General features: G+C 41.9%; 2 protein-coding genes across 8 annotated transcripts in view; both read left to right on the plus strand.

Moving 5' to 3' along the window:
• Positions 1 to 609: 609 nt before the first annotated feature.
• LOC310903660 (coagulation factor XIII B chain-like) lies at positions 610 to 12,723 on the plus strand. 3 transcript variants are annotated; one of them, XR_014587661.1, is made up of 13 exons: positions 618 to 1,240; positions 3,669 to 3,869; positions 4,363 to 4,548; positions 4,969 to 5,145; positions 5,312 to 5,488; positions 7,036 to 7,215; positions 7,576 to 7,665; positions 8,325 to 8,507; positions 10,439 to 10,642; positions 11,124 to 11,306; positions 11,640 to 11,881; positions 12,351 to 12,451; positions 12,568 to 12,723. XR_014587661.1 is itself a non-coding variant. In XM_083847299.1 (12 exons), the coding sequence occupies exons 1-11, from the start codon at positions 1,159 to 1,161 to the stop codon at positions 11,849 to 11,851; spliced, it is 1,875 nt and encodes a 624-aa protein (XP_083703425.1). In that variant the 5' UTR covers positions 610 to 1,158; the 3' UTR covers positions 11,852 to 11,881; positions 12,568 to 12,723. The 3 variants fall into 3 exon arrangements, 2 of the variants coding, with proteins under 2 accessions (XP_083703425.1, XP_083703426.1); XM_083847299.1 differs by lacking the exon at positions 12,351 to 12,451 and having other exon boundaries at positions 610 to 1,240; XM_083847300.1 differs by having other exon boundaries at positions 616 to 1,240; positions 12,351 to 12,723.
• Positions 12,724 to 15,147: 2,424 nt separating this feature from the next.
• The window catches only part of LOC310903658 (complement factor H-related protein 5-like), a 30,265-nt gene continuing 18,705 nt past the window's right edge, over positions 15,148 to 26,707 (plus strand). The window contains exons 1-11 of one of the 5 annotated variants that reach the window (XM_083847294.1): positions 15,148 to 15,315; positions 16,409 to 16,597; positions 17,514 to 17,690; positions 18,361 to 18,537; positions 19,454 to 19,630; positions 20,981 to 21,163; positions 21,919 to 22,119; positions 23,021 to 23,215; positions 23,718 to 23,894; positions 24,640 to 24,822; positions 25,578 to 25,778. In XM_083847294.1, coding sequence (XP_083703420.1) covers positions 15,255 to 15,315; positions 16,409 to 16,597; positions 17,514 to 17,690; positions 18,361 to 18,537; positions 19,454 to 19,630; positions 20,981 to 21,163; positions 21,919 to 22,119; positions 23,021 to 23,215; positions 23,718 to 23,894; positions 24,640 to 24,822; positions 25,578 to 25,778 — 1,921 coding nt within the window. In that variant the 5' untranslated portion in view covers positions 15,148 to 15,254. The remainder of the gene's footprint in view (positions 15,316 to 16,408; positions 16,598 to 17,513; positions 17,691 to 18,360; positions 18,538 to 19,453; positions 19,631 to 20,980; positions 21,164 to 21,918; positions 22,120 to 23,020; positions 23,216 to 23,717; positions 23,895 to 24,639; positions 24,823 to 25,577; positions 25,779 to 26,707) is intronic. The other 4 variants (XM_083847291.1, XM_083847293.1, XM_083847292.1 and 1 more) reach the window with 4 other exon arrangements.

A 26,707-nucleotide genomic window follows, 5' to 3' on the forward strand; every position in this document is an offset into this window, starting at 1 on the left:
TGAAACTGGTTAGTGATTTCAGGGGCTTGAGTTCACTTTCTAGTGAACTTTGAGAGATCATGAGTGACCATGGGAACCTTTTTTTAATGCTACAAGGTTGTGATTGATGTTATAAGGGTGAATTTAGGAACTCACCTGTTACTTTAAGGGGAGGTTATTCTGGGAGTGCTTTCTTCCTTTGAAGTCAGCAGTACATATAGGCATGCTTCTCATCCAGCTGAAGAGATGGTGTTCATCACAGAATCTCCCTTAAATTATGTTCTATTGTGCCTTGAATTTGTGTTTTCTTAGAGCAAATCTTCCCCCAAGGTTTGGAGATTGTCTCCTAAGGGTAGAATTTGATGCTAAATCAACATGTAGCCATTAGTCAATCAGTTCAGAGAATCATAGAATCATTAGGTCTGGAAAAGACCTACAAGATCAGCTGGTCCAACTATCCCCCTACCACCGATATTACCCACTAAATTATGCCCCTAAGCACCACATCCAGCCTTTACTTAAACACTCCCAATAAAATCATAGAATCATTAAGGTTGGAAAAGACCTCCAAGGTCATCTGGTCCAAACACCCCATTGTTAAGAAATTAATCTGACTTCCTTAGGCAATAATAAGGTTCCATTTTGATTTGGTTAGAAAAAAAAAAAGACCTTAAGGAGATAGCTGTATGCTACAGAACATAAGGATAGGTAATAACAGTTCTCCTTAATGTAAGAGCCTCCAGAATGAATAATATATAGGATAAAACAGAATGGTTATATGGGGAAAGAGTGAAAGTGTGGGTGGAGAAGGGGAGATTTATTTATTTATTTTCCCTCTTATTGTAGCCAAGGTAAATATCCTGATAACAGAATGCCCTTTAAACTTGGAACTCTAGAGGTTTTGAGGGGAACAGTGTTCAGTTAGTTTAAGTTTGTGGCCTGTTTTCACTGTAAAATGATAAATTCTATCTTTACTGATATAAAGCATGCCAAATGGAAGAAGAGTTCTGCAAGTCTAGTTAGGCTATTTGGAGAAATAAATAAAAATAATGTTTTCAGTGAAGTAACTTGTGTTACAAAATACTATGGACACTAGAGCATTTGTGAATACCTTTGAAGATTCAGTTAATAATTTACAGAAGCAATACTTGGAGTTTTTGCAGATGGTGAAAACTATTGATGGAGACGGCAATGAAGATGAGATTTAAAGGCTGTTTTTTCTTCCTAGTTATGATGAATTCAGGCAAACTCTTTGCAGAAGGTAAGAACACTGAATTCTGTTAATAAATACACATTGAATTCAGAACATGCAGTTTAGCTGTCTTAAGTGCAGTGTCTTTTGTATCTTTACCAAGAATAAACACTGCTTTTTAAATACAGTTTTGTGAGATGGCTGATGATTATGATTCAGTTGTTGCTGCTTATCGGAGCTACAGATTCATGTCTAAGCTGTGAAGCTGTAAAATAGAAAGGTTCAGAATTTTTCAGAAAAGTTTTCTCTTGGAAATGTATTTGAGCCATTTTGAGGCACTTGTACAAATTGAATTTTACACCCCTAAACATTATATATACTGACATGTTTCAGTAATTGGAATGTTTTGGCTGACCACTGAGCAAAAGAGCGGAAGTTAAATGGAGCCTGCAGTAACTAGTTTGGGGAGATGTTTCACATTTCTTATCCCTATTTTCAGTACTGTTTTAAATTCCTGGGTTTATATAGGTTGCATACCACCTGAACTGCAATTTCGCAATGCTATGGACTGTTCATTAGGGTACACCTCCGTTAAGTAAAAGGGTGTCTCTCTTTTTTCATTTCCTTTTGAATCTACTAATGTGTATTTCACTCCAATGTATGTGTTGCTACTACCTCTGTCTTCACCAGAGTTTTGTCCTTATGCAAAGCAGTTGAAATTACACGGGTACATTTTTGAAAGTCAAACAAAAGGCATGTAGGTAGCAACCACTTCTGACTTAAAACTACTTTAAAATCTTAATGACCGAGTTTTTTATTTATTTATTTATTTAATTTAGATATGATGGAGGAGCAGTGTGGGAAAGGGAAATACAAGCAATGAGATTATCTTGGCACTTTATTTAAAAAGTTGTGCAGCAAATTCTGGTGACTTGATTGAGGAAAGGTGCAATAATTTATCAAGGTTCATAGATCTTCATTTAGCTTTAAAATTTTGAGTCTTCAAATTAGATTGTCTTGCAATGCCATGGAGAGATTTTGAGACCCAAGGGATAGTTATACAAGAAATCCAAACATAAATGTTGTTGGCTTTTGTTTGTTTTAGTTTTCCTCATATGCCTCACTTTCTAGTCCCTTCACCAACTTGGTCGCTTTTCTCTGCACACGCTCATGTAACTCAATACCCTTCTTGTAATGAGAGGCCCAAAACTCAACACAGCACGCCTTTGTTAGCTAATCTTGTAGAAAATAATGTGATTGGTACAAAGATGAAATTCGTGTTCCTTTCCTAGGAGATATCCTAGAGTTTAAAACACACTGGAGCCTCTCGGGTAAATGGCATGTTAGTATGTCATTCTGTAGCATTAGAATTGATACATACACTGTGGTAAATGTTATAGCAACGGGTAGTATGGGAAATGTCTATTTCCTGAAGACCTTTAAAGAACATTTTCCTGAGTTTATGTGAAGAAATTATGAGTTTGTTTATAATGGTACAATAGCATAATTCCTCTCTTTTATGTATTTGTTCAAAGTAAAATCACATTTTTGTTCTGGATTTTCATTTTGGTGAGAAAACGAGTGGTAAGAAGTCGTTCTGGATCAATCAGAAACTTCTGAACAATAGACTTATGCACTGTATAGCAAAATGAATTGTTTTGCTTACTGTTTTGCTTAGTGAGCAAACGTATTCTTTAATTTTCAGATGTAAGAAATAAATATCCTCCACCACCACTTCCTCCTCATGCCTATGTCATCGCAGCTAGGAGAGTTCTTCTTGTTTGTTTTTGTTTTCATACTGAAGTGTCACATTCAGCACTAATTTGAAATATTTTCCTACTACTGCTTTTTTTTTTTTTTTTTTTTTTGCTGTTCTGCTGCTGCTTTGTTTAACCTCTATTTCTTCTTTCTTTTCCCTTACCACTGTTCTTTAACGCCCTTCCATCAGCGAGTTTAATTCTTATATTACCTCCTGGCAGTTTGTCATGCTTATTCAATTTGTCATTCTTATACCATGCAGCTATAGCATAGCTAAGTCTTGGCACTGTATTTTAGAGCACGCCTCAATACAGTTATTCAGTAGGGGGTGCTCATACTTACATCTTCCACGCTAAAAAGAGTCAAATGTGTTTTGCATCAGTTTCGCACAGTTCACGTGAGCAAGTTTCATTCTATAGGTGATATTTCTGTGAACCTAAAGAGCAAAAGCAGATATAATTCTGATATATATTAATTTCAGTGAGTCTTATAAAAACTTTCATGGTTAAGATGAGATTTAATAAATAAGTAAACAGAGTAAGTATGGAAACTTAGATGAATCATTTTTGTTTTAATAATGACTGCCAAAGAAATTAGCAGTGACCTTGTCAGTATTCACAATTTCATTCATCTTGTTTGAAAGCCTGAATCAATCCAACTGACTTTAAACAAAGTAATGCAAAAAAAATCTTGTATGGGATGAGATTTTTAGTGAGAAATGTTTATCATCTCTTTGCAGATAAACTTTGTGATTTGCCACATATAGAAAATGGAAAGATTGCCCCATACTATTATAATTTCAAAAGTTACTATTTTCCTATGCGTAAAGAAAAAAAACTTTCCTATTCTTGTGTTGCTGGTTATACAACCGAAACTGGGACTCAAGATGGAAGAATAACTTGTACAGCAAAAGGATGGTCTCCAGTGCCACAGTGCTACAGTGAGTTAGCTTTATTAAGTTCATTATTGCTTCTAGTGGGAAGCTTTCCTAGCTCAATTTCCTTAAGCACGCAGGGTCAGAAGCAGAAGGGATAAAATGCATAAGTTAGGACAAGGTTAAATACATTATGTATACAAACTACATATGTTCTTATATGGAATATTTTTACAATAATACATATGATAAGAGCCCCGTTTGAAAATATGCTTTTATAAGAACTTCAAGAAAGTTGCCCAGTCTACCTTATTTCTGGAAAATTAATTGACAGTTTCATCCCAGATATGTATCTGAGCCTCGATAGCTCTAGATTCTTTGGTTCTCATGTTCCATGATATTAACATGTGTTTGTATCTGATGATAGTGGTAGAGTTTCTTCAACAGATCAAGAAAATAAAATTAGATGGAGATAATTAAAAGCCCTTTTCCCTTGCTTATTGGAGAACAATATTCCATTAATTCTTTCTTCCTAACCAAGCTGTCTCTTTTTATTTAGAAAAATGTAAGAAGCCTCTTTTGGAAAATGGCTTTTTTTATGGTACAGAAATGTCCTTCAAAATACATGAGAAACTGCAGTACAAATGTAATCTAGGCTACCACACTCCAAATGGTGGTACCGAGGATACAGTACAATGTCAAGCGGATGGATGGTCCTCACAGCCAAGCTGTACTAAAAATTTTGGTAGGATTGTGCATTTCCCTCCTTACAAATTTTATATATATAAAATTCTGCTGTCCTTGCTGTGCCTGTCTTGTCAAATTGCTGATGTTAGGACACTTGGTTACTCCTCAAGTAAATTATCGGCTGTACCTTGTGCGATGAAATTCTCAGATTTCACACGTTAGTTGTCTAGTCAATTGGCATAGATAAAGTTGTATGTAGCTGGGATTCAGTATAGATTAAATAATATTGTTTCAAATCTATTTCCAATCAAACTTTGTTCCCAAACAAAGACTGGAGAACCTGTGTAAAATATTGCATTTTTAATTATTCATTACTTGCAAAGTCTTTTCCTCTGATATGATCACTTTTAACTAAAATTTTTGATGAGTAACTTTAAATGAAAAGAGCAATTAACATTATGCATATGTTCTATTTAAGAGTCATGCCAAGTACCTGATTTACATCATGGCTATTACTTCACAACCCAGCAAGAGCTTCGAGTGAATGAAACACTGCTATATAAATGTGATGAGGGATATCATACTGCAGGAGGAAACACTACAGAAGAAGCAAGGTGCCTAGCACGTGGGTGGTCCCTTACTCCAAACTGCACTAGTATGTAGTGGGCATGGAAATAACTGTTTGAAATGTGACCTATTCTACAACAGGATAAAAATTTACAAACAGGCTTGTTTTATAAACTGTTGACTTTTTATTTTTTTTTAAGAAAGCCTTCCAGCCTCTATCAATTGTTTTTCCCTGCTTTGTGTTTTCTTCCCAGAAATAACTTGCTACCCTTTGAATGGAATAGAACATGGAGGTTTCTATCCTGTGAAGAAAATCTATGAAGAGGGAGATGTTGTTCATTTTTTCTGTGAGGCAAATTATTCTTTCCATGAATTTGACCTAATTCAATGTTACTATTTTGGATGGTATCCAGATCCTCCAGTGTGTGAAGGTAGCTTATTTTTACATTTGTAAAAAAAAAAAAAAAAAAAAAAAAAAAAAAAAAGGCACAATTATTTCTTTGTAAAACAGCACAAAGAAACAATTACAGTGAAGATACTCAGCCCTTAAAATTCAAGGTAAACCATGTTCAGATTATGTGAAGGATTAATCAAGCATGTCTAGGAGCTTCATGAGGTGGAAACATACTTCTTGAGGTGTTAAGAATTATTTTATTTATTTACAACCTTTTCCTAGCTTGTGTTATTCAGTGCTTTTCAGAGTTTTGCAGCCTCACCAAACTGTATGTTTTTGATGGAATTAATTAGAAGGGCCATCCTGAGGAAGAAACATGCTTTCGGCAATTTTATTGCTTCCATAGTCTTTGGGGGATACTGGAAATTCCCACAGCACCCCTCTCTCCCCACCCCCACCCCCTCCCCCCCCCCCAAAAAAAAAGAACAAAACAAATAATCCTTTCAGAAGAGTAAAAGGCCTAGTGATGCAGAACTGTGAGCTACAGTGTACAGCAGAAAACAGAAAATGAACTGGCTGAAAATTTTTAATATTACTTAAAGAACATAAACTGATGTTATGTTTCCCACCTTTTGCATGAAGAAATTCTTCCTGATATCCAATCTAAACCTCTCCTGGTGCAACTTGAGGCCAATGCCTTATGTTCTACCACTTCTGACCCAAGGAAAGAGACTGACTCTCCCCTTGCTGCAACTTCCTTTCAGGTAGTTACAGAGAGCAATGAGGTTTCCCCTCAGCTTTCTTTTCTCCAGACTAAACAGCCCCAGTTCCCTCAGGTGTTCCTCATATGTCTTGCTTTCTAGTCCCTTCACCAGCTTGGTTGCTTTTCTCTGCACATGCTCAAGCAACTCAACACCCTTCTTGTAAAGAGAGGCCCAAAACTCAACACAGCACGCCTTTGTTAGCTAATCTTGTAGAAAATAATGTGATTGGTACAAAGATGAAATTTGTGTTCCTTTCCTAGGAGGTATCCTAGAGTTTAAAACGCACTGGAGCATCTCAGGTAAATGGCATGTTAGTATGTCCCCCAGGCCTATGTTTGTTCAGGACTTTTTCCCTAGGTGAGTGCAAAGAACAGGTAGCACTCAGAAGTGAGTACATGGCCTAAATCTAGTTTTGAGGTTATACCAATCTCAAGCTTCATTTGGGGATAGGAAATGGGCTGCCGGTATTGCTGCTTCTGTAGCATTAGAATTGATACATACACTGTGGTAAATATTATAGCAACGGGTAGTATGGGAAATGTTTATTTCCTGAAGACCTTTAAAGAACATTTTCCTGAGTGTATGTGGAGAAATTACAAGTTTGTTTATAACAGTGCAATAGCATAATTCCTCTCTTTTATATATTTGTTCAAAGTAAAATCACATTTTTGTTCTGGATTTTCTTTTAGGGAGAAAACGAGGGGTAAGAAGTTGCTCTGGATTAACCAGAAACATCATCTGAACAATAGGCTTATGCACTGTATAGCAAAATGAATTGTTTTGCTTAGTGAGCAAACATTATGTATTCTTTAATTTTCAGATGTAAGAAATAAATGTCCTCCACCACCACTTCCTCCTCATGCCCATGTCATCACAGTTAGGAGAACATATCATAACGGTGACAAAGTTCGTATACAGTGTCAGAGTAAGTTTGAAATAAGAGGATCTGAGGAAATTCACTGTGAAAAAGGAAAATGGACATCACCCCCTATTTGTATAGGTTAGTACTTCTGGCACCTAAGTAGAAATAGATCTTCAAACAATGACTTGATTTTTCCAAATAGCCTCAGTTTACATATCTGTAAAGCTGTTTGTTCTCCTTTGTTAAATGTGCGAGAGTTAAAACGCTACATAATTCTGCAGCCAATCCATTGTTCACAGATTAAGAGAAAAGGATGAGCTAGATGGATTCAACTGGAATCCATGTTGTGTAGCTCTCCCTTGGAATGATGATTTTTATTACATCTTATAAAACATCAGTGTCTGTTTTGTGTTTTTTGTTTGCTTGTTTGTTTTGGGGTGTTTTTGAAAATGAATTATTTTTGAACAAGCTGGTTCTAAGTTTCTGCTGTGGTTTTAGGATCTATAAATAAACAGGAATCTGAGGCAACATCACTCAAGCTAGATGCAGCAATAAGGACAAGCAAAACATATCACAGTGAAGAAATGAGTAGGTGAACCTTACTTTATTAGTTAATTTAACAGAGAATTCAATGGCCTCCAATACTGTTATAGGCATTTTTATGACTAACTTTACTACTTCTTTGCTATATCACAATTCCTTACTCTTGAAAATGTTTGCATATGCTTTGTATAGCAGTAGCTGAGTGAATGATTGTTGTCTTCTGTGACTGTTAACTACACTTATAAGTCTGTCCTGTATATGTAATTTTATTTTACGTGTTAGCGTTTACCTTCAGTCGTTTCGTACCCCTTCTGTTGATAATCTCTGAACATGCAGATTCAAGAGTATTTTGATCCTTCGTTTAATAATTCACTGAGGTTTATTCTGAACTCCATATGGGTTTAACATTTCAAGCAACAAATAAAGACAATCTCAGCACAGAAAAGCAACCAATCCGTATTGACTGTAAACCAGCAGGAGTCGAGACTGGACATAGGTGAGGAGTGTAGAAGGAACAGAAATAGTCTGAAAATCAGTAAGCTAAATCTAGAGTATCTGAAACTGAAACTTCTAAAAAGAAGTTCACTTACATACACTTTTTTGGTATGAAAATTTTAGACCAAAGTCTGTTGCTATGCTGATGCTTTCAACAGTGTTGATATTATTTTAAAGATCTAATTGCATCTTTCCCTTCCTTGTATTAGAAATACAGCAGAGCTGTACCCCTCCACCAGTGATTAAAAACGGTGTTCTTCTTAGCCCTCTATTGGCTAGCTACAGAAATGGTTCTTCAGTAGAATATGGTTGCCAGCTTTACCATTTTTTGGATGGACCTAGCACTGTTTACTGCAAACAAGGAAACTGGACAGAACAACCGACTTGCTTGGGTAAGGTTTGTAAGGAAAACCAAAAAGTGACATGTAATGTAGAAAGGAAAAGCTGGAAAGGACCTCTAGATAATCTTTTAATGACTCCCTTTTCTCTTTCATTTGAGCTAACAGATTTCAGAAACATGAGGCTGAACCATTATCAACTACACCTAGCCCACCGCTGCTAAGTGTCTTCTGGCCTGTTCTTAGTTCCTCTGTTTTCCTGAGTGAAGAGTTCTAGAACTTAGCTAGCCCCATTATTTTGGAAGGTTTTCCAATTTCTTTATCTCCCACGTCCCCCATTCAGTGGATTTCTTCCTGTCTTTCGAAAGATGTGTAGAAGAAATGACTGCAGTCATTGCCTAGGTAGTTTTTTGGTTAGGGTTAGCAAGGAACGTGACTTGGACTTTCATTTTTAAATTTCCAGCCTTTGTTTTTGTTGTGTCCTTGTATCCACCACTTAATTCTGGACTTCCTGATTTTTCCCTGTTGCTCTTATGTATGCTGCTCGAAACAACATATAGAACTCCCACTAGGAGTTTACAAATGTAGGCAGGAATACTACTTCTGACGACTTACAAGAGTTCTTTGTTTATCCTTCCTTCCTTCCTGTAATGAAGTGATTCCTACACCACACATCCACTTGCCCGGCATCCTTTGCTGAATGTATTCACTTTAAGTTTTTAATCTACAGTGAAAATGCAAATAAATAACTGATTCTGTTTAAATTATTTATTTCTAAGTGAATAAAACATACTTACTCAGGATTGAAAGGCCCAGGTCAGCGTTCTTGGATCTCAATGATCATATTTAACAAATTCTGTGAAATAATGAAAACTCATCAGCTATGAATATTGTGTATGTTCTAAGCATCCCGTTAACTGCATTATCCTATCCGTGTCTTCTGAGATTTCTTTTCAGTCCCCACCCAATCAGTTTGGAAATAGCCTGTACTGTAGGTAGTTTGGGGAAATATCCATGCCAATATTTTGTTACAGTGCTGTTGTTAGAATGTGTGATAGGTAATTTCTCCTTGCCTTTCCTTCAGAAAATCATTAATAGGGGCCTCTGTCAAGCACTGATTCTCTTGAGACTTGCAGAAATTTATTTTTTCAACTGCCCCTTTGTCAGGCTTTATTAAAGTGGAGCAGTGGATCCAAAAGTTAGAGGTTAATTGTCGGACAGAAAGCTAGGTTACCCAATTTGATCCTGGCACTAAGAAGTCTGTCAGAAAGCAACCAAAATGATACTGACCTTGAAGAGCCTGAAAAAGCCTAAAGAAAACCACAAAATCCTGGAGAAAAAAAAAAAAAAGGGAAGATTTCTAAATACTTTATACGGTGACGAAACACAGGGGAAAAGAAAAAAAAAGGCAAACAAAGAATTGTGAAAACACTTCTTTAGGTTAATAGCTTAAATTTCCTGTGTATTAGCTCCTACTGTCCCAGAAGGGCTTGCCAAGTGTGACAGGTTGGTTTGGATGGATTAATATTCCAGAAATATTTCATAAACTTTTCAAGTTACAGTAAACAAGTTTTGTTCTTCTTCAGTGGTATACCCAGGCTGCTGTATGTTTGCAAATATTTGTAGAAACCCGATTGTATCTGAAGTGTGTTTTCTGAGCTTATTATTTTTGAATGTTCTTTCTGTTACTTCAGCCTATTTCTTTGCTTTGGCTTTCTTTTTAAATGTGTTTTTAGTTCTATTTCTTGCAAGATTCCAAAACACTTTATAATTACTGGTTTAGATATCTCTTTCTCAATTCCTGCAAAAGGCAGTTAAGAAATCACTTCATAAAATCACAGAATATCCGAGTTGGAGGGGACCCACAAGGATCATCAAGTCCAACTCCTGGGTCCCCAAAGGACCGTCCAGAAAAATCAGATCATGTATCTGGGAGCATTGACCAAACTTGATTGCTTTTATTGAACTATGCTTTTATTTCCCAGATCCATGCATTCTTAATGTAACTGCTATAAACAGTAACAACATAGAGTTAAAATGGAGACAGGAAGAACTGATGTTCCTACATGGTGACCTCATAGAGTTTGAATGTAAAGAGGGATATGATTTTCCCCAGACTACCCTTCCATCTCCTGGGAGGACGCAGTGTAACCATGGGAGACTGAAATACCCAAAATGTGTCGTTAAAGGTAAAGCAATATTTTTTCGCTCGTCCTTTTGAGTTCATCGGTGTCAGACTATTTAGAAACATTTGCTCCAGCAGTGGAGGCCTAGAATGTATTCTCAATAACAATAAAAGTTTAGTATCCGACAATACAGGTACGCACAGATATCCCTAAACAATACAGGTACGTTGATAAGTATATCTGAGCATAGCAAAACCAATACAACTTCCTTGGATGGGAAGGCCGTAGAAGGGAGGAAGGAGCTGTTCTCCAAGCACAGGGAACTCAAAGCTCTGTAGAAAGACAGCTGTAAACAATGAAATGCGCACAAGGGGTTTCTTGTGGTTAGAATTAGACGGGAGGTTGCCCTCTGATTTGAGACATAATGCAGCAGTAATGAGCGTACGCTGAGAGCTGATAGTTATCTAGTGTTGGCAGTTTAAAGCTGCTGATTGGTAAGTTTCTTATGTTGAATGTTTCACAAAGATTTTTGATGTTATTCCAGCTCCTATGGAAAAATGTGACTCTCCACCTTCTATTGCAAATGGAGCTCTTACTCTCCCACCCCTGACCCAGTATGAGAGTGGTTCTTCAGTTCAGTATAGTTGCTATGACTATCATTTCTTGCAAGGATCTGAGAGAATCTACTGTTCTGCAGGCCAGTGGACTTCACCACCAGTTTGTATAGGTAGGCACGAGAAGATGCATAAGCTTTTATTTCTCCTATTGAGATGCTTTGCATTTGTAAATTGAGTATTGTCAGCTGGAACATTAAGATCTTAACTTCTTTTTTTTTTTTTATTTAGAGATGACAGCTTTACCAGATGCAAGAGTAAGAGTTTGGCTATTGTATTAGATAAGTCTGACATGTCTGCAGTGTCCAAAAATACAGTGATGTCACGTACAATACATAAAGAGAATGGGGAATAATAACCTGCATTCTCAGTGTCAATTCCAGTCACAATGACATGATTTCAAAAATAATCAATTTATTAACACTGACTATGTCTCTATTTTTCAGAGCCATGCACTTTGTCAAAAAATGAAATGGAGAAAAATAACGTGTTGCTGGAAGGGTTTTATGAGAACCAGGTTTACTTTTACCATGGGGATTATGTTGGATTTTACTGCAAACAGAACCATTTTGGAGAAGAATCTGGTACAACTTTATTTCAAGTGCAGTGTAAGAGAGGACAGCTAGCGTATCCAAGATGTGTCGAAAGAGGAAAATAAGTGTGAACCTCAGGAAGGTTCATAGGAAAGGTATGTTGTTTATCTGGTATTAAAAGGTGCATTAATACTGTTTCATATTTCAAGATGACTGCAGTTGACTTTCAGAAATGGGTGTTCAGTGGCATAGTTGAACCTGAGCCAAGGTGGGGGGGAAGTGGTATGTGGCACGAGGACTGGGAAATCAGCAAAACAATACAATGTTGACACACCATGTGTGGAAATTTTAGGAAGTAGTAGTTCTTTGAGGCTTATAATGCTAAACTTGAGAACGCATCACAATCTGGAGAACTTGAGCAAAGCACCATTACAAGAACATGCTGAACAAGTAGTGTCCTGTGTTGTAAGGATCTTGGTGGTTTTGACATGATTGCATTTATGACACCAGAATATACCTAAATTGAGAGATAATTTTGTGCCCTTCAAACTGTAATTTAACAGTGAGAGAGGAGAAGCCCATTACTCTTGTACAACTCAACAGCACCCATGTCTTCTTCCTTAGGTAAGAAGTCTCCAAAGAACGTGACTCAAGGGACAAGAAAGGGAGAAAGCATTTTAAGAGAATGTGTGTAAGGGATGGAAACATTTAAAATACAGAAATATGTGAGTTCCGCTCAGTAGTTAATTATTAATCTTAAATAAAAAGTCAAGCAAACAGCTTTATTTGCTATTTGAGAACATTTCAACTATTCAAATGATCCGCTGTAACTACTTTGTAGGATTCCTTTGAAACTTGCACGCTTGTACTCTTGGGGCTCTGGCCTGTGAGAATGTTGCATGGCTGAAGATCCAAGGAAAATTCAGGAATACAGAAAATGCTTGCCTCACGTCAATTTTGTAAAATAAACACAGAAATGCACAGTGTTCTCCTATCACTCTGTGTGTCTGAGAAGAGTCTGTCTCCCTTTCTCTGTACTTTCCCAACAGGAAGCCAAAAACAGAAGGAAGGTCTCCTCCCAGCTTTGTCATCCTAAACATTCAGCAAAGAAAGGGGGGGTTGGTTTGTTTGTGAAAGGCATGATAAGAATAACTATTTTGTGTTTCTGTTAGTGCTTTTCCTCACATAGCAGAGCCTTCTAATAGCATCAGAATAGCCATATATCTCAGTTCTGTTGTTTCATGGCAAAAGTGCTAGTTTGGGAGCAGGCAGATGATATGATAATGCTTCTTCATCGAGTTTGGCATGTGCAAATGTTTTCAAGATTGGTCTTGTATTTGTTAGCCTTTCTGCTTACGTAATAACCTTGCGTTTATGCAAGATTTCTGCCAACTTCAGCAAAAAGCCATTCAGATGTATTTATAGACTGTAATTTCTGTATTCCGGTTAAGTTCTTGCCTCCTTCTTTGAGGAACTCGGAACGAAGCACGTGAATATTTGGGAAATCTAAGAAGACCCTTCTTTTTAAAGAGCAGACCTAATGGAAAAGGAGGGAAAAGGATTCAAGTCTTTCTCTGGAATATTTACTGAGAGTAACATTCGGAGCGATTTCCCATGTTTGAATAGATGGTGATTTGCTTTCTGAAGTCATGATACAGAATTGCTGGATTTTAAAAGTCAGTCAGTTCTCATGGGCCTTGGATGATTACAGGATAGTAATTTCCGTGGGTTGGACAGAACAGGAGGATAGTAATTTCTACTGTGACCTTTCTGTTCTACAGCACATACAGATCTAAGACCCCGCTCCACTGATCCAACGTTAAAGCGACACCTTGGCCCCAGGAGAACAGCCGCTCCAGCCCATGGTCAGGTGCTGGATTCTGGCTGCCCCTGCACGTAGTGGGCTCAGACTCCTCCACAGTGTTGGACATCTGTACATGGAGTTCCTCTTCCTCTGTCCTGTTGTTTCCACTATAGGCTGTCAGCATAAGCTGCTAGAGACCTTTCTAATCGCATGGACCCTAACCACTTGGTTTTATCTGTATGTGAGTCCAGATAAGGATTGTCACCAGAATCTCTACAACCCTCTGGTCTCCCCACCCCAGTGTTTTACAGAAATTGTGAAGTTGGCAGCTGGCAAAAGAGCAAATTTGTCCACTGCAGCCTTGCTACCCAGCTTGTAGCAGGTTCGTCTTTTCAGAGCTGGGTAAATACAGCCATGTTCTCTCTTACCTGAGCCATACTTTCAGGTAGTCTTCAGCCCGTGGCATCAGTGCAGCAGGCTGCTCTTGCTGAGCATCCTCCTGTACTGGGTCAAAGCCAAAGTGATCAAACACATCCTTTTCTAGGAATAGTCGTCTTCTACTTGGGTGTGGAGATCAGATCTTTTAAAATCTGCCCGTATTTTCTCAGGCAAAAATAAGAAAGCATGATCTTGCATAGGCAGAACGCTTGTGCTTTTCTTGCTTTGTATAAATAAGCCTACCTACATGCCTTTTAATGAAAATTATGCAAGCATATTAGAGCTGACTGGAAATGGCTGCTGGATCAACAGTTGCTGTTTTAGGAAGATAGTTCAGTGTTTTCCAGGAACCGAGTTACAAATGATGCCTGAAGTTAATGATCTATTCACTGGCAGGAATGGTGGCAGATAATAGAGCACAGACAGGAGTGGCGTGTTCTCCTGGGCTGGGACCATGGTGTCAGTTTAAAGCGGACCAGAGGAGCAGGGCCTTTTGGTGCTATACTAAACACAAAAGCTCCTGAGTGGAGAGCCTGATCTTTCTGAAGCACAGGAGGATTAGAAGGTGAGGAAGTGAGACAGAGAGATGGCCCACAGTGATATCTGAAAAGCTTTGTCATATACTGTTTGTGGGGTTCTTTGCTTCATATGGCCTTTTGCAAGGGCAGCTGGGATGGGGCTTTGAGCAACCTGGTCTGCTGGGAGGTGTCCCTGCCCATGGCAGGGGGTTGGAACTGGATGATCTTTAAGGTCGCTTCCAACCGGAACCATTCTATGGTATTGCGAAACTGCCAGGACTCCATAAACAACAGTGCTTAGGGTCGTGTTGGGCTAGTAATACAAGTATTAGACTAGTATTAACGTAGTAAGCGTTAGTGTTTTCGTTAGGCTGTTAAGGTTTCAATAAGGCTGTTGATAAATTCTTGGCTCCACATATAAGGTAATTTTTGCCCGTAAAAAAAAAATTATGTTATGACACTGGAAAAACGAGATGTGTGCTATATTGTCTTTTCTAAACACACCGTGAGTCTTTGCTGATGGGTTTCATAAGTGTGCTGTGTCAAGTTCAGTCTGAAAGGTTTTGTGAAAAATTACTGAAGAATTTTTGCAACAATTGCTTGCTTTATATCAGTGCGGCATGACTACTGTGTCGCAAGAAAATTAGGGGAGGAGTTTGCAAGGGCAACCCTCGGAAAGGTGGGAGTTGAATACAAGTATATGCAATTTGGAGTAGAGAAAACAGCAAGTCTTCTGCAGAGGACATCTTTAATTTTTAAAGCTTGGAAATGACACTGCTGAGCCTCACCACAGGGTTTCTGCTGTGGATGTGTTGTGCTATACATAAAGGTAAGTCATTAAATGGAAATCCATGCTTTTAACTGATGTGTAGTGACCGGTGACAATCAAGAATAAGGAACTGAAAAATAAATTATCTGCCACTTTTAATAGAACCTGTTTCAGAAGTTCTGAATGAGAATTATATTTTAGAACGGTGTATTTGAGAATATTTGCTTTTTTTTTTTTGTCTGAGTTCGCTTCTTTGCTTTGTGCCTGAACTTAATGCCTCACATAACGAACCTGCCTTATTACAGGACATAACTCCCTCAACATACATACATATAAATTTCTTTGTATTTCAATGTAGCTGCTGTCATTTTGAATACAGGCTATTAAAATGCAGAATTCTGATTTGATTTTAAAATATTATACAACTCTTAGGGTATTTTGTCATTTCAGTAAGTTCTGTGACGAATGCAGCCTGAAGAAGGTCTTCACTGAATATGTACCTTTACTAAAATGACTGGTTTTAAACTCTATAATCGATCCATTTTATACTATTCAGCATATCAATACTCTTCTCCCTCCACACAGGCACATCTTAGAAGTGCTTTCCATGCACATACCTTATACCTTGAAAGAACGATCCAAGTTCTTTCATTTCAAAGTGACGGAACTAATTTTGGTAATTTGAGACAAACTGATTTAATCAAAGAATTAAAGAAAATAGAGCATCATGGCTGTAAGTGTAAAACACTAGTTTAGTATAACACCGGAAAACAAGAGCCGTTCTCTGAGAAATTCAGAAGTTTATTCATCTTTTCAATTCAAGTGTTTTTAGTTTAGTAACTGCCTCTTATGTGGAGACTGTGAAAATAGTACAGAAGCACACAATTTCTTAGAGCAAAGAGATTTATTAGTACAGTCTATTCCCAAAGGCAGGGATGTAGGTTATCTGCATATTATTCAACTCCTGTGTAGCACCATTCTTTGGAGATCTCATTACTCTGCAGTATCTACCAAATGAAAAGAATTTTTCTATATTTTCTGCTGGAACAGCATGCGAACACCCACTTGTCATTCATTTTGAAGAACTTGGTGGTAGGAATAAATCAGGATACAAACAACAACGTGCAGCCAAATAACAGAAACCTGTGCACAGCTTCTGCAGGAGCAGCATGTGAAGACCCACCTCTCATTGAGTTTGGCAAAATCGTTAGTGGCGTTAAATCAGGATATGAGGAAAATGACAGAGTGCAATACACATGCAATCCTGGGTACGCTTTATCAGGATCAGAATGGATAACATGCCATGGAAAAGTCTGGATGCCTGGGCCACCTCAGTGTTTGGGTAAGGGTAACTTTTTTTGCTGTTTGACTTGGCAACGGTGGACATTTCTCATTCTCTTGCACCATGTACCATTACAAAACAGCAACTGGGAGCCAGAATGTACTACCCCAAAGGCTGTTCTGCTGCCATTGCTGTTCACACCTCATTGTTTTCTCCACGGAGAACTGTAGTAGCTGTGACCCATGTGAGATGCATGAACCCTGCAGAATGAGTGCTGTGGCTCTGGTGCCAGCAGAAATCACAAGGGTGATGACAGTAAAGACACAGGCACCCTGCAGGGAAAGTCCTTTTCCATAACCTCTGAGAACAGTGGATAAGTTGGAAGGTTTGAACAAAAAATCAAGGTCTGTAACTGCCACGGTCTTGCACAGTCCTGTGGGGAAAGCCTTGTTGAGCCACCTCTGCACAAGCAGAACCCCTTGGGAGGACATGCTATGCCTGTGGAAAGGAAGGCTGACAGCTTTTTGTTCTTCATCTCCTGCACCTCTGGCTGAGGCATCCTTTGCCTAGACAGGGTGGAAGGTTAGAAGGGGGGCTCTGGATTTCCTAACTCCTCCTGAGTGGTAGCTCCCTTGTCCTGCTGCAGTCCGTGACCCTGTTTTGAGTTACATTGAATGTCTGTGGTAAACGGACAGCAGGAAGAGTCCTGCAGGTGCTCCCGTTTTCACCCATCTGTTTTAGGATGCTTCTTCTTGGAGTCTTACTTTTTTGGACCCTGCAGTAGTCTTCTGCATGTCAAAAGAAATAACCCTTTCATCTCACTTGGTCTATGTATTTTATCTAGTGGCTACATGGTTAAATTCCCTAGGACAGTAGTATATGCTGATGATATAAAAGGCATCTTTTTGGTGGGAAAATTCCACTCATTCTATGTGTATCACATTACCAAAAGTTTCAAGTTTGCATATCTTTTCAGAAATACCATGTGGAAGGATTCCAGCAGTTGCCAATGCTGCATTTGAAGGCAGGAGCAAGGAGAAGTATGAGCCTGGTGAAACAATTCGCTACCAGTGTCATGAAGGATTTCAGGTCACTGGTCCCCCTGAAATTTTTTGCAGAAGGGGAAATTGGTCAACACCACCATTTTGTGAAGGTATAGGTTGTACTTCTAAGTAGTCTATGACCCTTCTTAGTCTTTCAGGAACACTAATTAATATAACGCCAACCCATACATGCAAGTGAGTCAGACCAGTAGAGCTGATCATTGAGTTGCTTTTAATAGACTGCTACAACACCTATTTTTCTGGTCCCTGAGAAGCAACAAGCAGGACTGATCAGCAAAGAAATCTTTTCCCCTTCTGGTCTGAAGCCGGTAGCCACAGCTTTGCTCACTGCTTAGATCAAGCAGTCAGAGGGTTATGGAGAAAAGGGTGTTGGCTGCAAAGAGTGACATAGCTGGTAGCGTTACATATCTTGATTTCGTATCACTAGAAATTTCAGTCTCTGCAAGTTACCTTCAAATAGTAAATAAACCACTTTGTTCTCCAGCGCTTTGGCACACAATGCTGTATGGCATCAGTCTGCAGATTCGGCTGGTCTCTGCAACTCCTTTCCTCTTTTTAAGTCACTTTAGGCAAAAAAAATAATTGCCTGGTGAAGCGTTGCAGAATGAAAACCATAGTAACTTCCTTTCTTACTTGTAGAAAAGGACCTACCTTACACAAATCGTCTGTCCTCATCAGGAACAATGGTGCTTGTGAATGCGCTATTCTGTGATAGCCATACTACTGTCCTACTATTCTTAAACGCACCTCTCTTTTCAGATGTTAGCTGTGGAGCCCCACCTGAAATTCCCAATGCTCATATTACCAGCACTCAACAGCAGAGGTATCTGCCTGGTGCCAAAGTGCATTATGAATGTGTAAGCAATTCTCAAATTATGGGTGTAAATTATGTCATTTGTTCAGATGGACACTGGACAAAAGTGCCAAGTTGCAGAGGTAGGAATTTGTGCTTTCATTATGGCTGTTAGCTTCATGTGGGGACAGTTTGGATTACCTAAATACTAGAAAGACTTTACCTTTTTTAGTTTTGTTTTCTTTGTGTACTGCAACATTGTACCTACTACTGCTTCCTTGCACAGAACTTTAATTTAGCTTAATGCTTCTAGAAATACTATGGATATTTTCATCAACAGCAAAAATATCAGTATCAGAATGGCAGAAATACTAGAGGAGAGAAACAGGTGTTCTTCTCTGAGGCTCCACTATGACAGAGATCCCAGCAGAGCCTCAGGAACTAAAACATGCAGGTCGGCTAGGGTCTGCAATGACAAGAATGTTCCTCTGAAGAGGAGCTGTGCTGTCCTCCTATTCCCTGCCCAAATCTGTGGCTGGAGGCTGAACAAGTGCAATTTGGCATTCATACGCCTCCATGGAGTCAACTTTACTTACCTGTCCATGAGCACAGCAGGCTGATAACTTCTTCCAGAGCTCTACATTCAGCAGAGAGCCAGCTTGGCTGCTACATCTGTGATTTTCAGAAGCACTCGGGTTCTCATCAGAGGGCCCTGGCCTTGCAAGGAGGCTTTTTGTGGCAAACGGTGTAGCTACAGAAATGTTGGCTTTTTCTAGAAGCTCTGACTGTCCCTGTCATCTCCTGAGAATGTGGAAGGTGTTCTGCTGCCATTGTCATGTTAATTCACATTTCTGGGATTCAGGAATTCCAGTGTTTAGAAACACTCATGGCCAAGGAAAAAAGAGGAGGGGAAAATAATCAAGTCATGTTGGTAAGGCAATATTGTCTCTTGCGCTTAAGAACATCATCTGGGCAGTAACAAGATGATTCTCTTAATGTAGTTTGTGTAGAAGAACACGTGAGGGCGTACAACTTGAGTGCAGAAATGTCTCTTTTCAGATGTGACGTGTGAACCTCCTCCAGAAATTGCTGGTGGAAAAGTTCAAGGTGTTAAAAAGCCAAGGTATTTGCCTGGGGAGACAGCTCACTATCAGTGCTGGCAAGGTTTTCTGATGACGGGGGCTTCCACCGTAACATGTCAGAATGGGACCTGGACAGAGCTGCCCCAGTGCAAAGGTGAGTTCTCTCTCCCTCCATGCAGTAGACTGTCAGTGAAGATTGCCCTCAACTAGCTCAGTGGCATTTAGGTCTCCAAATTTCAGTCTCAGGACTGTGAGCAAGTGCAACAGTATCTGTCAGACTCAGGAAAAAGGGATTTTCCCTGGTATCTCTCCATTTGTGGTGGCAGGATGTGTTTAATGGAAGTCTACCAGGTGAGTAACCTGGATGGCTTCACTCAAGGGGTGCCACATCTGGAAAAGCACCCTGAGGCTGAGAGCAACTGCTGGCCAGGTCTGATTTTGAGACTCCAACCTTTCACTTCTGCAAATCTGCTTTCTGAGAATGCCTAATGTCAAGAGAGTGAGAAATTGTGCTGCCTGCGCTGGAGAACAGAGCTCACAGCTCTCCTGCCAGCTGACATCCAGAAAATGCAAGTGGTGCATTGCCTTTGTGAATGCCATGTAATTGACTCCACTGTTACATTACCCGCGGGTCGTAGCTGATGGGTGAGCTAACACCTGGTACCATGTTGGTGCCCAGGATTTCACGAGCACATTGAATAATCTCATTTGATTTCATGAGGCATATGCGAGGTTTCAGCACATGAACCAATGCAGTGTCATTTGACTGGGACACTGCCCAGCTGGCAGCTGAACGGGGTGCAGAAGTACCAGATGAATTAAGACCGGGGTCCATATTGTTGCTGAGCATAATGCCAAGTGCAAACAGCAGCATTACTGATGCCGATGACCCAGTGCAGGATCTTCTCAAAGCAACGCCCATTAGAAGGCCAGGCTTCACAGCAGGGTGTTGCTTCAACAGGTATAAAAATCCAAGAAGCTGCAGGGCCCGACTTTCAAAAGTAAGAAATCAGGCATAATGCATTCGTGGTGGCTTGCGTAGACTCCCCAGTGGCTGTAAGTGGTCCACAGAGACAAAAAGCTATCTCACTAGGAACTGAAATGGTGCAGCCCAGTGTCATTTTTTCTGGTTTGCAAACTGATCCACTCTTGTCCCTGTTCAGGCAGCACAGGGAGCGGGGGCGAGTCAGGCTCTTCTGCAGAAAGAGCTGTGCCAAACACACTACGCCGTTACGTAGGCCCAGTGCAAGTCCTGCAGAAAGATGCAAACACTCCAGCAAGGACAAATGAATTAACTGGTAGTTTTGAGTCCTGGCAGCAGAGGAATGAGAAACCTGCTCTTGTCCATTTGCCACGCATTTGGTGTCAAGGTGACAGTTTTCTCTCTGCTTTCCTCCAAGTCTCTCGAAGTACTGCCTACATGGTCTTCTGAAGAATTTGTGGCTAGGCCTCTGTTGCAGCTAAACTCTGATAGCTTTCTTTTTAACGGGTAATGTCCTTCCAGGGGAAGGTAGAAAATGTGGCCCACCTCCAGATATTGAAAATGGAGACATCCTTTCCTTCCAGTTGAAACAATACCCCCAAGGTGCAACTCTGAAATACAAGTGTGCAAGATTCTACATCCTGAAAGGACGTGAGCAAATCACTTGTACTGACGGGCAGTGGACAAATCCCCCAGTGTGCTTGGGTAGGTGGAAGCTCGTGCTGCGTGGCCAAGAGCTGTGTGAGCTGCTCGTTGTCTTTTTCTCAGGCCCTGCGGGCGCTTCACTTGTGAAGCAGCACTTGTGCTGGGGCTGCGACGCTGACAGGGCAGAACAGCAGCTGGTGCTTCTCCTGTGCAGAAGGAATTTCCTCTGGAGGTCAGCTCGTGTAGCCGCCTCTGCTGCCTGCTGTCCCTCCCTGCCCCCAGTCACCAACAGAGCCAGGAGGAGGGGAGTTTGGCTGAGCCGCTTCTTTGGGGCCGCTCCACCGGTGTGGCGTGCTCCTGAGCTGGGGACGCTGCTATGGTCCGCAGGCTGTGAGGAGGGAGGGTGGGTTGGTGTGAGTGCAAGGAAATCCAGGGCCACGAGGAAATGAATTTGAGAAGTGCTGGGACGAGGGCAAGGAGAGAGCCCAAAAAAGACACAGAGAAGTTCATTGCTGCCTGCTGAGTGCCCCCACCCCAGGCTGTGCTTCCCCCTTGTCCTGTGAGACTGTCAGAGGGCAAAGGCCTCTCCGCAGCGGTGTGCAGCCCGCATCTCAGCCGTCATCTTTTTTCCCTTTTCTTTTGTTGAGAATGTCTTTCCTGTTGGAAAACTCAGAGGGTGAAAGCACATTGCTGGAAGAGGTTTGTGATGTGAAGAACATCTGTAGGCCTTGGGAGGGTGTGGGGTTGTGTGGTTTGAAATGTATATGTTGTGCATCTGTGTGAACTGATCACATCCTTCTCTTGCCTTTTCCAAGCGGCTTGTACTGTCTCTGAAGAAGATATGGACAGAAACAATATTGAGCTGAGATGGAGAGGAGGAAGAAAGCTGTACTCGACATCAGGAGATTTTATTGAATTTGACTGTAAAATAGGATATGTGCAGGACCCAGCATCTTCCCCATTCAGAGTGCAGTGTATGGACGGGACATTAGAATACCCACGGTGCAAGCAAGAAAGTAAGTCACCTCCACTCTGTCACTGCTTGACCGCTGCCTTTTTGCAGTTTTAGTGCAGAAGCTGAGAGGAAAGCCCATAGCAAGTGTACCTGGGGAAGTAATAGCGGAGCACCAAGGTGTGAGAGCACCCTGCAAAGCTGCAGGCTATGAGGGGAGGTGCCCCCAAGAAGCCGCCGACTGGCGTACGTGAGCTGGAAAGGCTCCTGGGGAACGGGCTCCCTGGGGCTCATGAGGGTTACTGGTGCTGGGCCTGCCCGGCCGCTTCCAGGCAGGACAGAAGGGCTGGTAAGTTCCCTGCAAGTGGCTTCCCTGCAATTGGAAGGTGCCATTTCCCTGACTGTGGCAGGGCTGAAGAGCAGGAAACCATTTCCTTGCAGGCTCTCCCAAGCCTGCCTGTGTAGGCAGGGCTTTGTCCCAGCAAGCTTCTCTCCTGCTTCCCTCTTGCAGCCACAGCTGCGCCCCCTTTGCACCTGTGGCCTTCCCAGCTCCTCTCTGGTTGTGCTGTGCTCTGGTGTGTGTGGAGGCAGGGGGTCAATGCCCATTGCAGGCCTTCATGGCTTCTGCAGCAGGAAACCTGTGCTTGCCTCCTCCTACAATTTCCCCAAGCCCCGATAACTGCGACATTGCTGAAGGGTAGGAAATGGGCTTTTGCCTTTCATCATCGGCACTGTGCATTGATACAGGAGGGGACAGATGCGGCGGGGATGCAGCACAGGAGAATAAGTAGTTTCAGTCACTCAGCTGGTACCAACAGCGTCAGAGGATCAGTTGACAATACGAGGTCTACATGCAAATTACGGAAGTACCTTTTGTTGTGGTTGTGGCTTTTCTTTTCTTTTCTTTTCTTTTTTTCCTTTTACCTATTTATTTATTTATTTATTTATTTATTTATCTTCCCCAGAGGACTGTACAGTGCTTGAGATGGCTATGGAGAGGAACAATATTAAACTAAGACAGTCAAGGAGAAGATCTTACACGTATCGCTCTGAGGAGTATATTTTGTTTACATGCAAGATTTCCTACCGGGAAGTTTCAAACCCAGAGGATTTTAATGTACAGTGCCAGGACGGAGTGATTAACTATCCCAGATGTGAATGTAAGTGCTCTGTGTCGAAGGTACCGTGCTCTGTAGAACTGTGGATAACAACCCAACAGTGCAAACTGATAACCTCTTTGGAGCTCTGTGGTTCAGCAGAGATCCAGCTTGGCTGCTAAGTCTGTGATTTTCAGAAGCGCTCAGGTTCTCAGTAGAGGGCCATTGCCTTGTAAGGAGGCTTTTTGTGGCAAACGGTGTAGCTACAGAAATGTTGGCTTTTTCTAGAAGCTCTGACTGTCCCTGTCATCTCCTGAGAATGTGGAAGGTGTTCTGCTGCCATTGTCATGTTAATTCACATTCCTGGGGTTCACAGTGTTTAGAAACACTCATGGCCAAGGAAAAAAGAGGAGGGGAAAATAATCAAGTCATGTTGGTAAGGCAATATTGTCTCTTGCGCTTAAGAACATCATCTGGGCAGTAACAAGATGATTCTCTTAACTGTAGTTTGTGTAGAAGAACACGTGAGGGCGTACAACTTGAGTGCAGAAATGTCTCTTTTCAGATGTGACGTGTGAACCTCCTCCAGAAATTGCTGGTGGAAAAGTTCAAGGCGTTAAAAAGCCAAGGTATTTGCCTGGGGAGACAGCTCACTATCAGTGCTGGCAAGGTTTTCTGATGACGGGGGCTTCCACCGTAACATGTCAGAATGGGACCTGGACAGAGCTGCCCCAGTGCAAAGGTGAGTTCTCTCTCCCTCCATGCGGTAGACTGTCAGTGAAGATTGCCCTGAACTAGCTCAGTGGCATTTAGGTCTCCAAATTTCAGTCTCAGGACTGTGAGCAAGTGCAACAGTATCTGTCAGACTCAGGAAAAAGGGATTTTCCCTGGTATCTCTCCATTTGTGGTGGCAGGATGTGTTTAATGGAAGTCTACCAGATGAGTAACCTGGATGGCTTCACTCAAGGGGTGCCACATCTGGAAAAGCACCCTGAGGCTGAGAGCAACTGCTGGCCAGGTCTGATTTTGAGACTCCAACCTTTCACTTCTGCAAATCTGCTTTCTGAGAATGCCTAATGTGAAGAGAGTGAGAAATTGTGCTGCCTGTGCTGGAGAACAGAGCTCACAGCTCTCCTGCCAGCTGACATCCAGAAAATGCAAGTGGTGCATTGCCTTTGTGAATGCCATGTAATTGACTCCACTGTTACATTACCTGCGGGTCGTAGCTGATGGGTGAGCTAACACCTGGTACCATGTTGGTGCCCAGGATTTCACGAGCACATTGAATAATCTCATTTGATTTCATGAGGCATATGCGAGGTTTCAGCACATGAACAAATGCAGCTTATCAAGGTGACAGTTTTCTCTCTGCTTTCCTCCAAGTCTCTTGAAGTACTGCCTAGGTGCTGTTCTGAAGAATTTGTGGCTAGACCTCTATTGCAGATAAACTCTGATAGCTTTCTTTCTAATGGGTAATTTTCTTCCAGGGAAGGTTAGAAAATGTGGCCCACCTCCAGATATTGAAAACGGAGACATCCTTTCCTTCCCATTGCCAGAATATGACCAAGGTGAAACTGTGAAATACAAGTGTGCAAGTTTCCACATCCTGAAAGGACCTGAGCAAATCACTTGTACTGACGGGCAGTGGACAAATCCCCCAGTGTGCTTGGGTAGGTGGAAGCTCGTGCTGCGTGGCCAAGAGCTGTGTGAGCTGCTCGTTGTCTTTTTCTCAGGCCCTGCGGGCGCTTCACTTGTGAAGCAGCACTTGTGCTGGGGCTGCGACGCTGACAGGGCAGAACAGCAGCTGGTGCTTCTCCTGTGCAGAAGGAATTTCCTCTGGAGGTCAGCTCGTGTAGCCGCCTCTGCTGCCTGCTGTCCCTCCCTGCCCCCAGTCACCAACAGAGCCAGGAGGAGGGGAGTTTGGCTGAGCCGCTTCTTTGGGGCCGCTCCACCGGTGTGGCGTGCTCCTGAGCTGGGGACGCTGCTACGGTCCGCAGGCTGTGAGGAGGGAGGGTGGGTTGGTGTGAGTGCAAGGAAATCCAGGGCCACGAGGAAACGAATTTGAGAAGTGCTGGGACGAGGGCAAGGAGAGAGCCCAAAAAAGACACAGGGAAGTTCATTGCTGCCTGCTGAGTGCCCCCACCCCAGGCTGTGCTTCCCCCTTGTCCTGTGAGACTGTCAGAGGGCAAAGGCCTCTCCGCAGCGGTGTGCAGCCCGCATCTCAGCCGTCATCTTTTTTCCCTTTTCTTTTGTTGAGAATGTCTTTCCTGTTGGAAAACTCAGAGGGTGAATGCACATTGCTGGAAGAGGTTTGTGATGTGAAGAACATCTGTAGGCCTTGGGAGGGTGTGGGGGTGTGTGGTTTGAAATGTATATGTTGTGCATCTGTGTGAACTGATCACATCCTTCTCTTGCCTTTTCCAAGCGGCTTGTACTGTCTCTGAAGAAGATATGGACAGAAACAATATTGAGCTGAGATGGAGAGGAGGGAGAAAGCTGTACTCGACATCAGGAGATTTTATTGAATTTGATTGTAAAATAGGATATGTGCAGGACCCAGCATCTTCCCCATTCAGAGTGCAGTGTATGGACGGGACATTAGAATACCCACGGTGCAAGCAAGAAAGTAAGTCACCTCCACTCTGTCACTGCTTGACCGCTGCCTTTTTGCAGTTTTAGTGCAGAAGCTGAGAGGAAAGCCCATAGCAAGTGTACCTGGGGAAGTAATAGCGGAGCACCAAGGTGTGAGAGCACCCTGCAAAGCTGCAGGCTATGAGGGGAGGTGCCCCCAAGAAGCCGCCGACTGGCGTACGTGAGCTGGAAAGGCTCCTGGGGAACGGGCTCCCTGGGGCTCATGAGGGTTACTGGTGCTGGGCCTGCCCGGCCGCTTCCAGGCAGGACAGAAGGGCTGGTAAGTTCCCTGCAAGTGGCTTCCCTGCAATTGGAAGGTGCCATTTCCCTGACTGTGGCAGGGCTGAAGAGCAGGAAACCATTTCCTTGCAGGCTCTCCCAAGCCTGCCTGTGTAGGCAGGGCTTTGGCCCAGCAAGCTTCTCTCCTGCTTCCCTCTTGCAGCCACAGCTGCGCCCCCTTTGCACCTGTGGCCTTCCCAGCTCCTCTCTGGTTGTGCTGTGCTCTGGTGTGTGTGGAGGCAGGGGGTCAATGCCCATTGCAGGCCTTCATGGCTTCTGCAGCAGGAAACCTGTGCTTGCCTCCTCCTACAATTTCCCCAAGCCCCGATTACTGCGACATTGCTGAAGGGTAGGAAATGGGCTTTTGCCTTTCATCATCGGCACTGTGCATTGATACAGGAGGGGACAGATGCGGCGGGGATGCAGCACAGGAGAATAAGTAGTTTCAGTCACTCAGCTGGTACCAACAGCGTCAGAGGATCAGTTGACAATACGAGGTCTACAGGCAAATTATGAGAGTACTTTCTCTTGTGGCGGTGGCTGTTCTTTTCTTCTTCTATTTTTTCTCTTATTTTTTTTTTCTTCCCTAGGGAACTGTAGATTGAGTGAGACAGAAATGAAGAGGAACAATATTATACTAAGACA

This window comes from Anser anser, assembly GCF_964211835.1.
Source record: "Anser anser genome assembly, chromosome: 8".
In the NCBI taxonomy this organism is placed as follows: domain Eukaryota; kingdom Metazoa; phylum Chordata; class Aves; order Anseriformes; family Anatidae; genus Anser; species Anser anser.

Excerpts from the sequence above, each read along its gene's own strand:
- LOC310903660 (XM_083847299.1), top strand. The coding sequence starts at position 1,159 with ATGGAGACGGCAATGAAGATGAGATTTAAAGGCTGTTTTTTCTTCCTA. Across the intron at positions 7,216-7,575 it reads ATCACCCCCTATTTGTATAG|GATCTATAAATAAACAGGAA; the intron begins GTTAGTACTTCT and ends CTGTGGTTTTAG. Across the intron at positions 11,307-11,639 it reads TTCACCACCAGTTTGTATAG|AGCCATGCACTTTGTCAAAA; the intron begins GTAGGCACGAGA and ends TCTATTTTTCAG.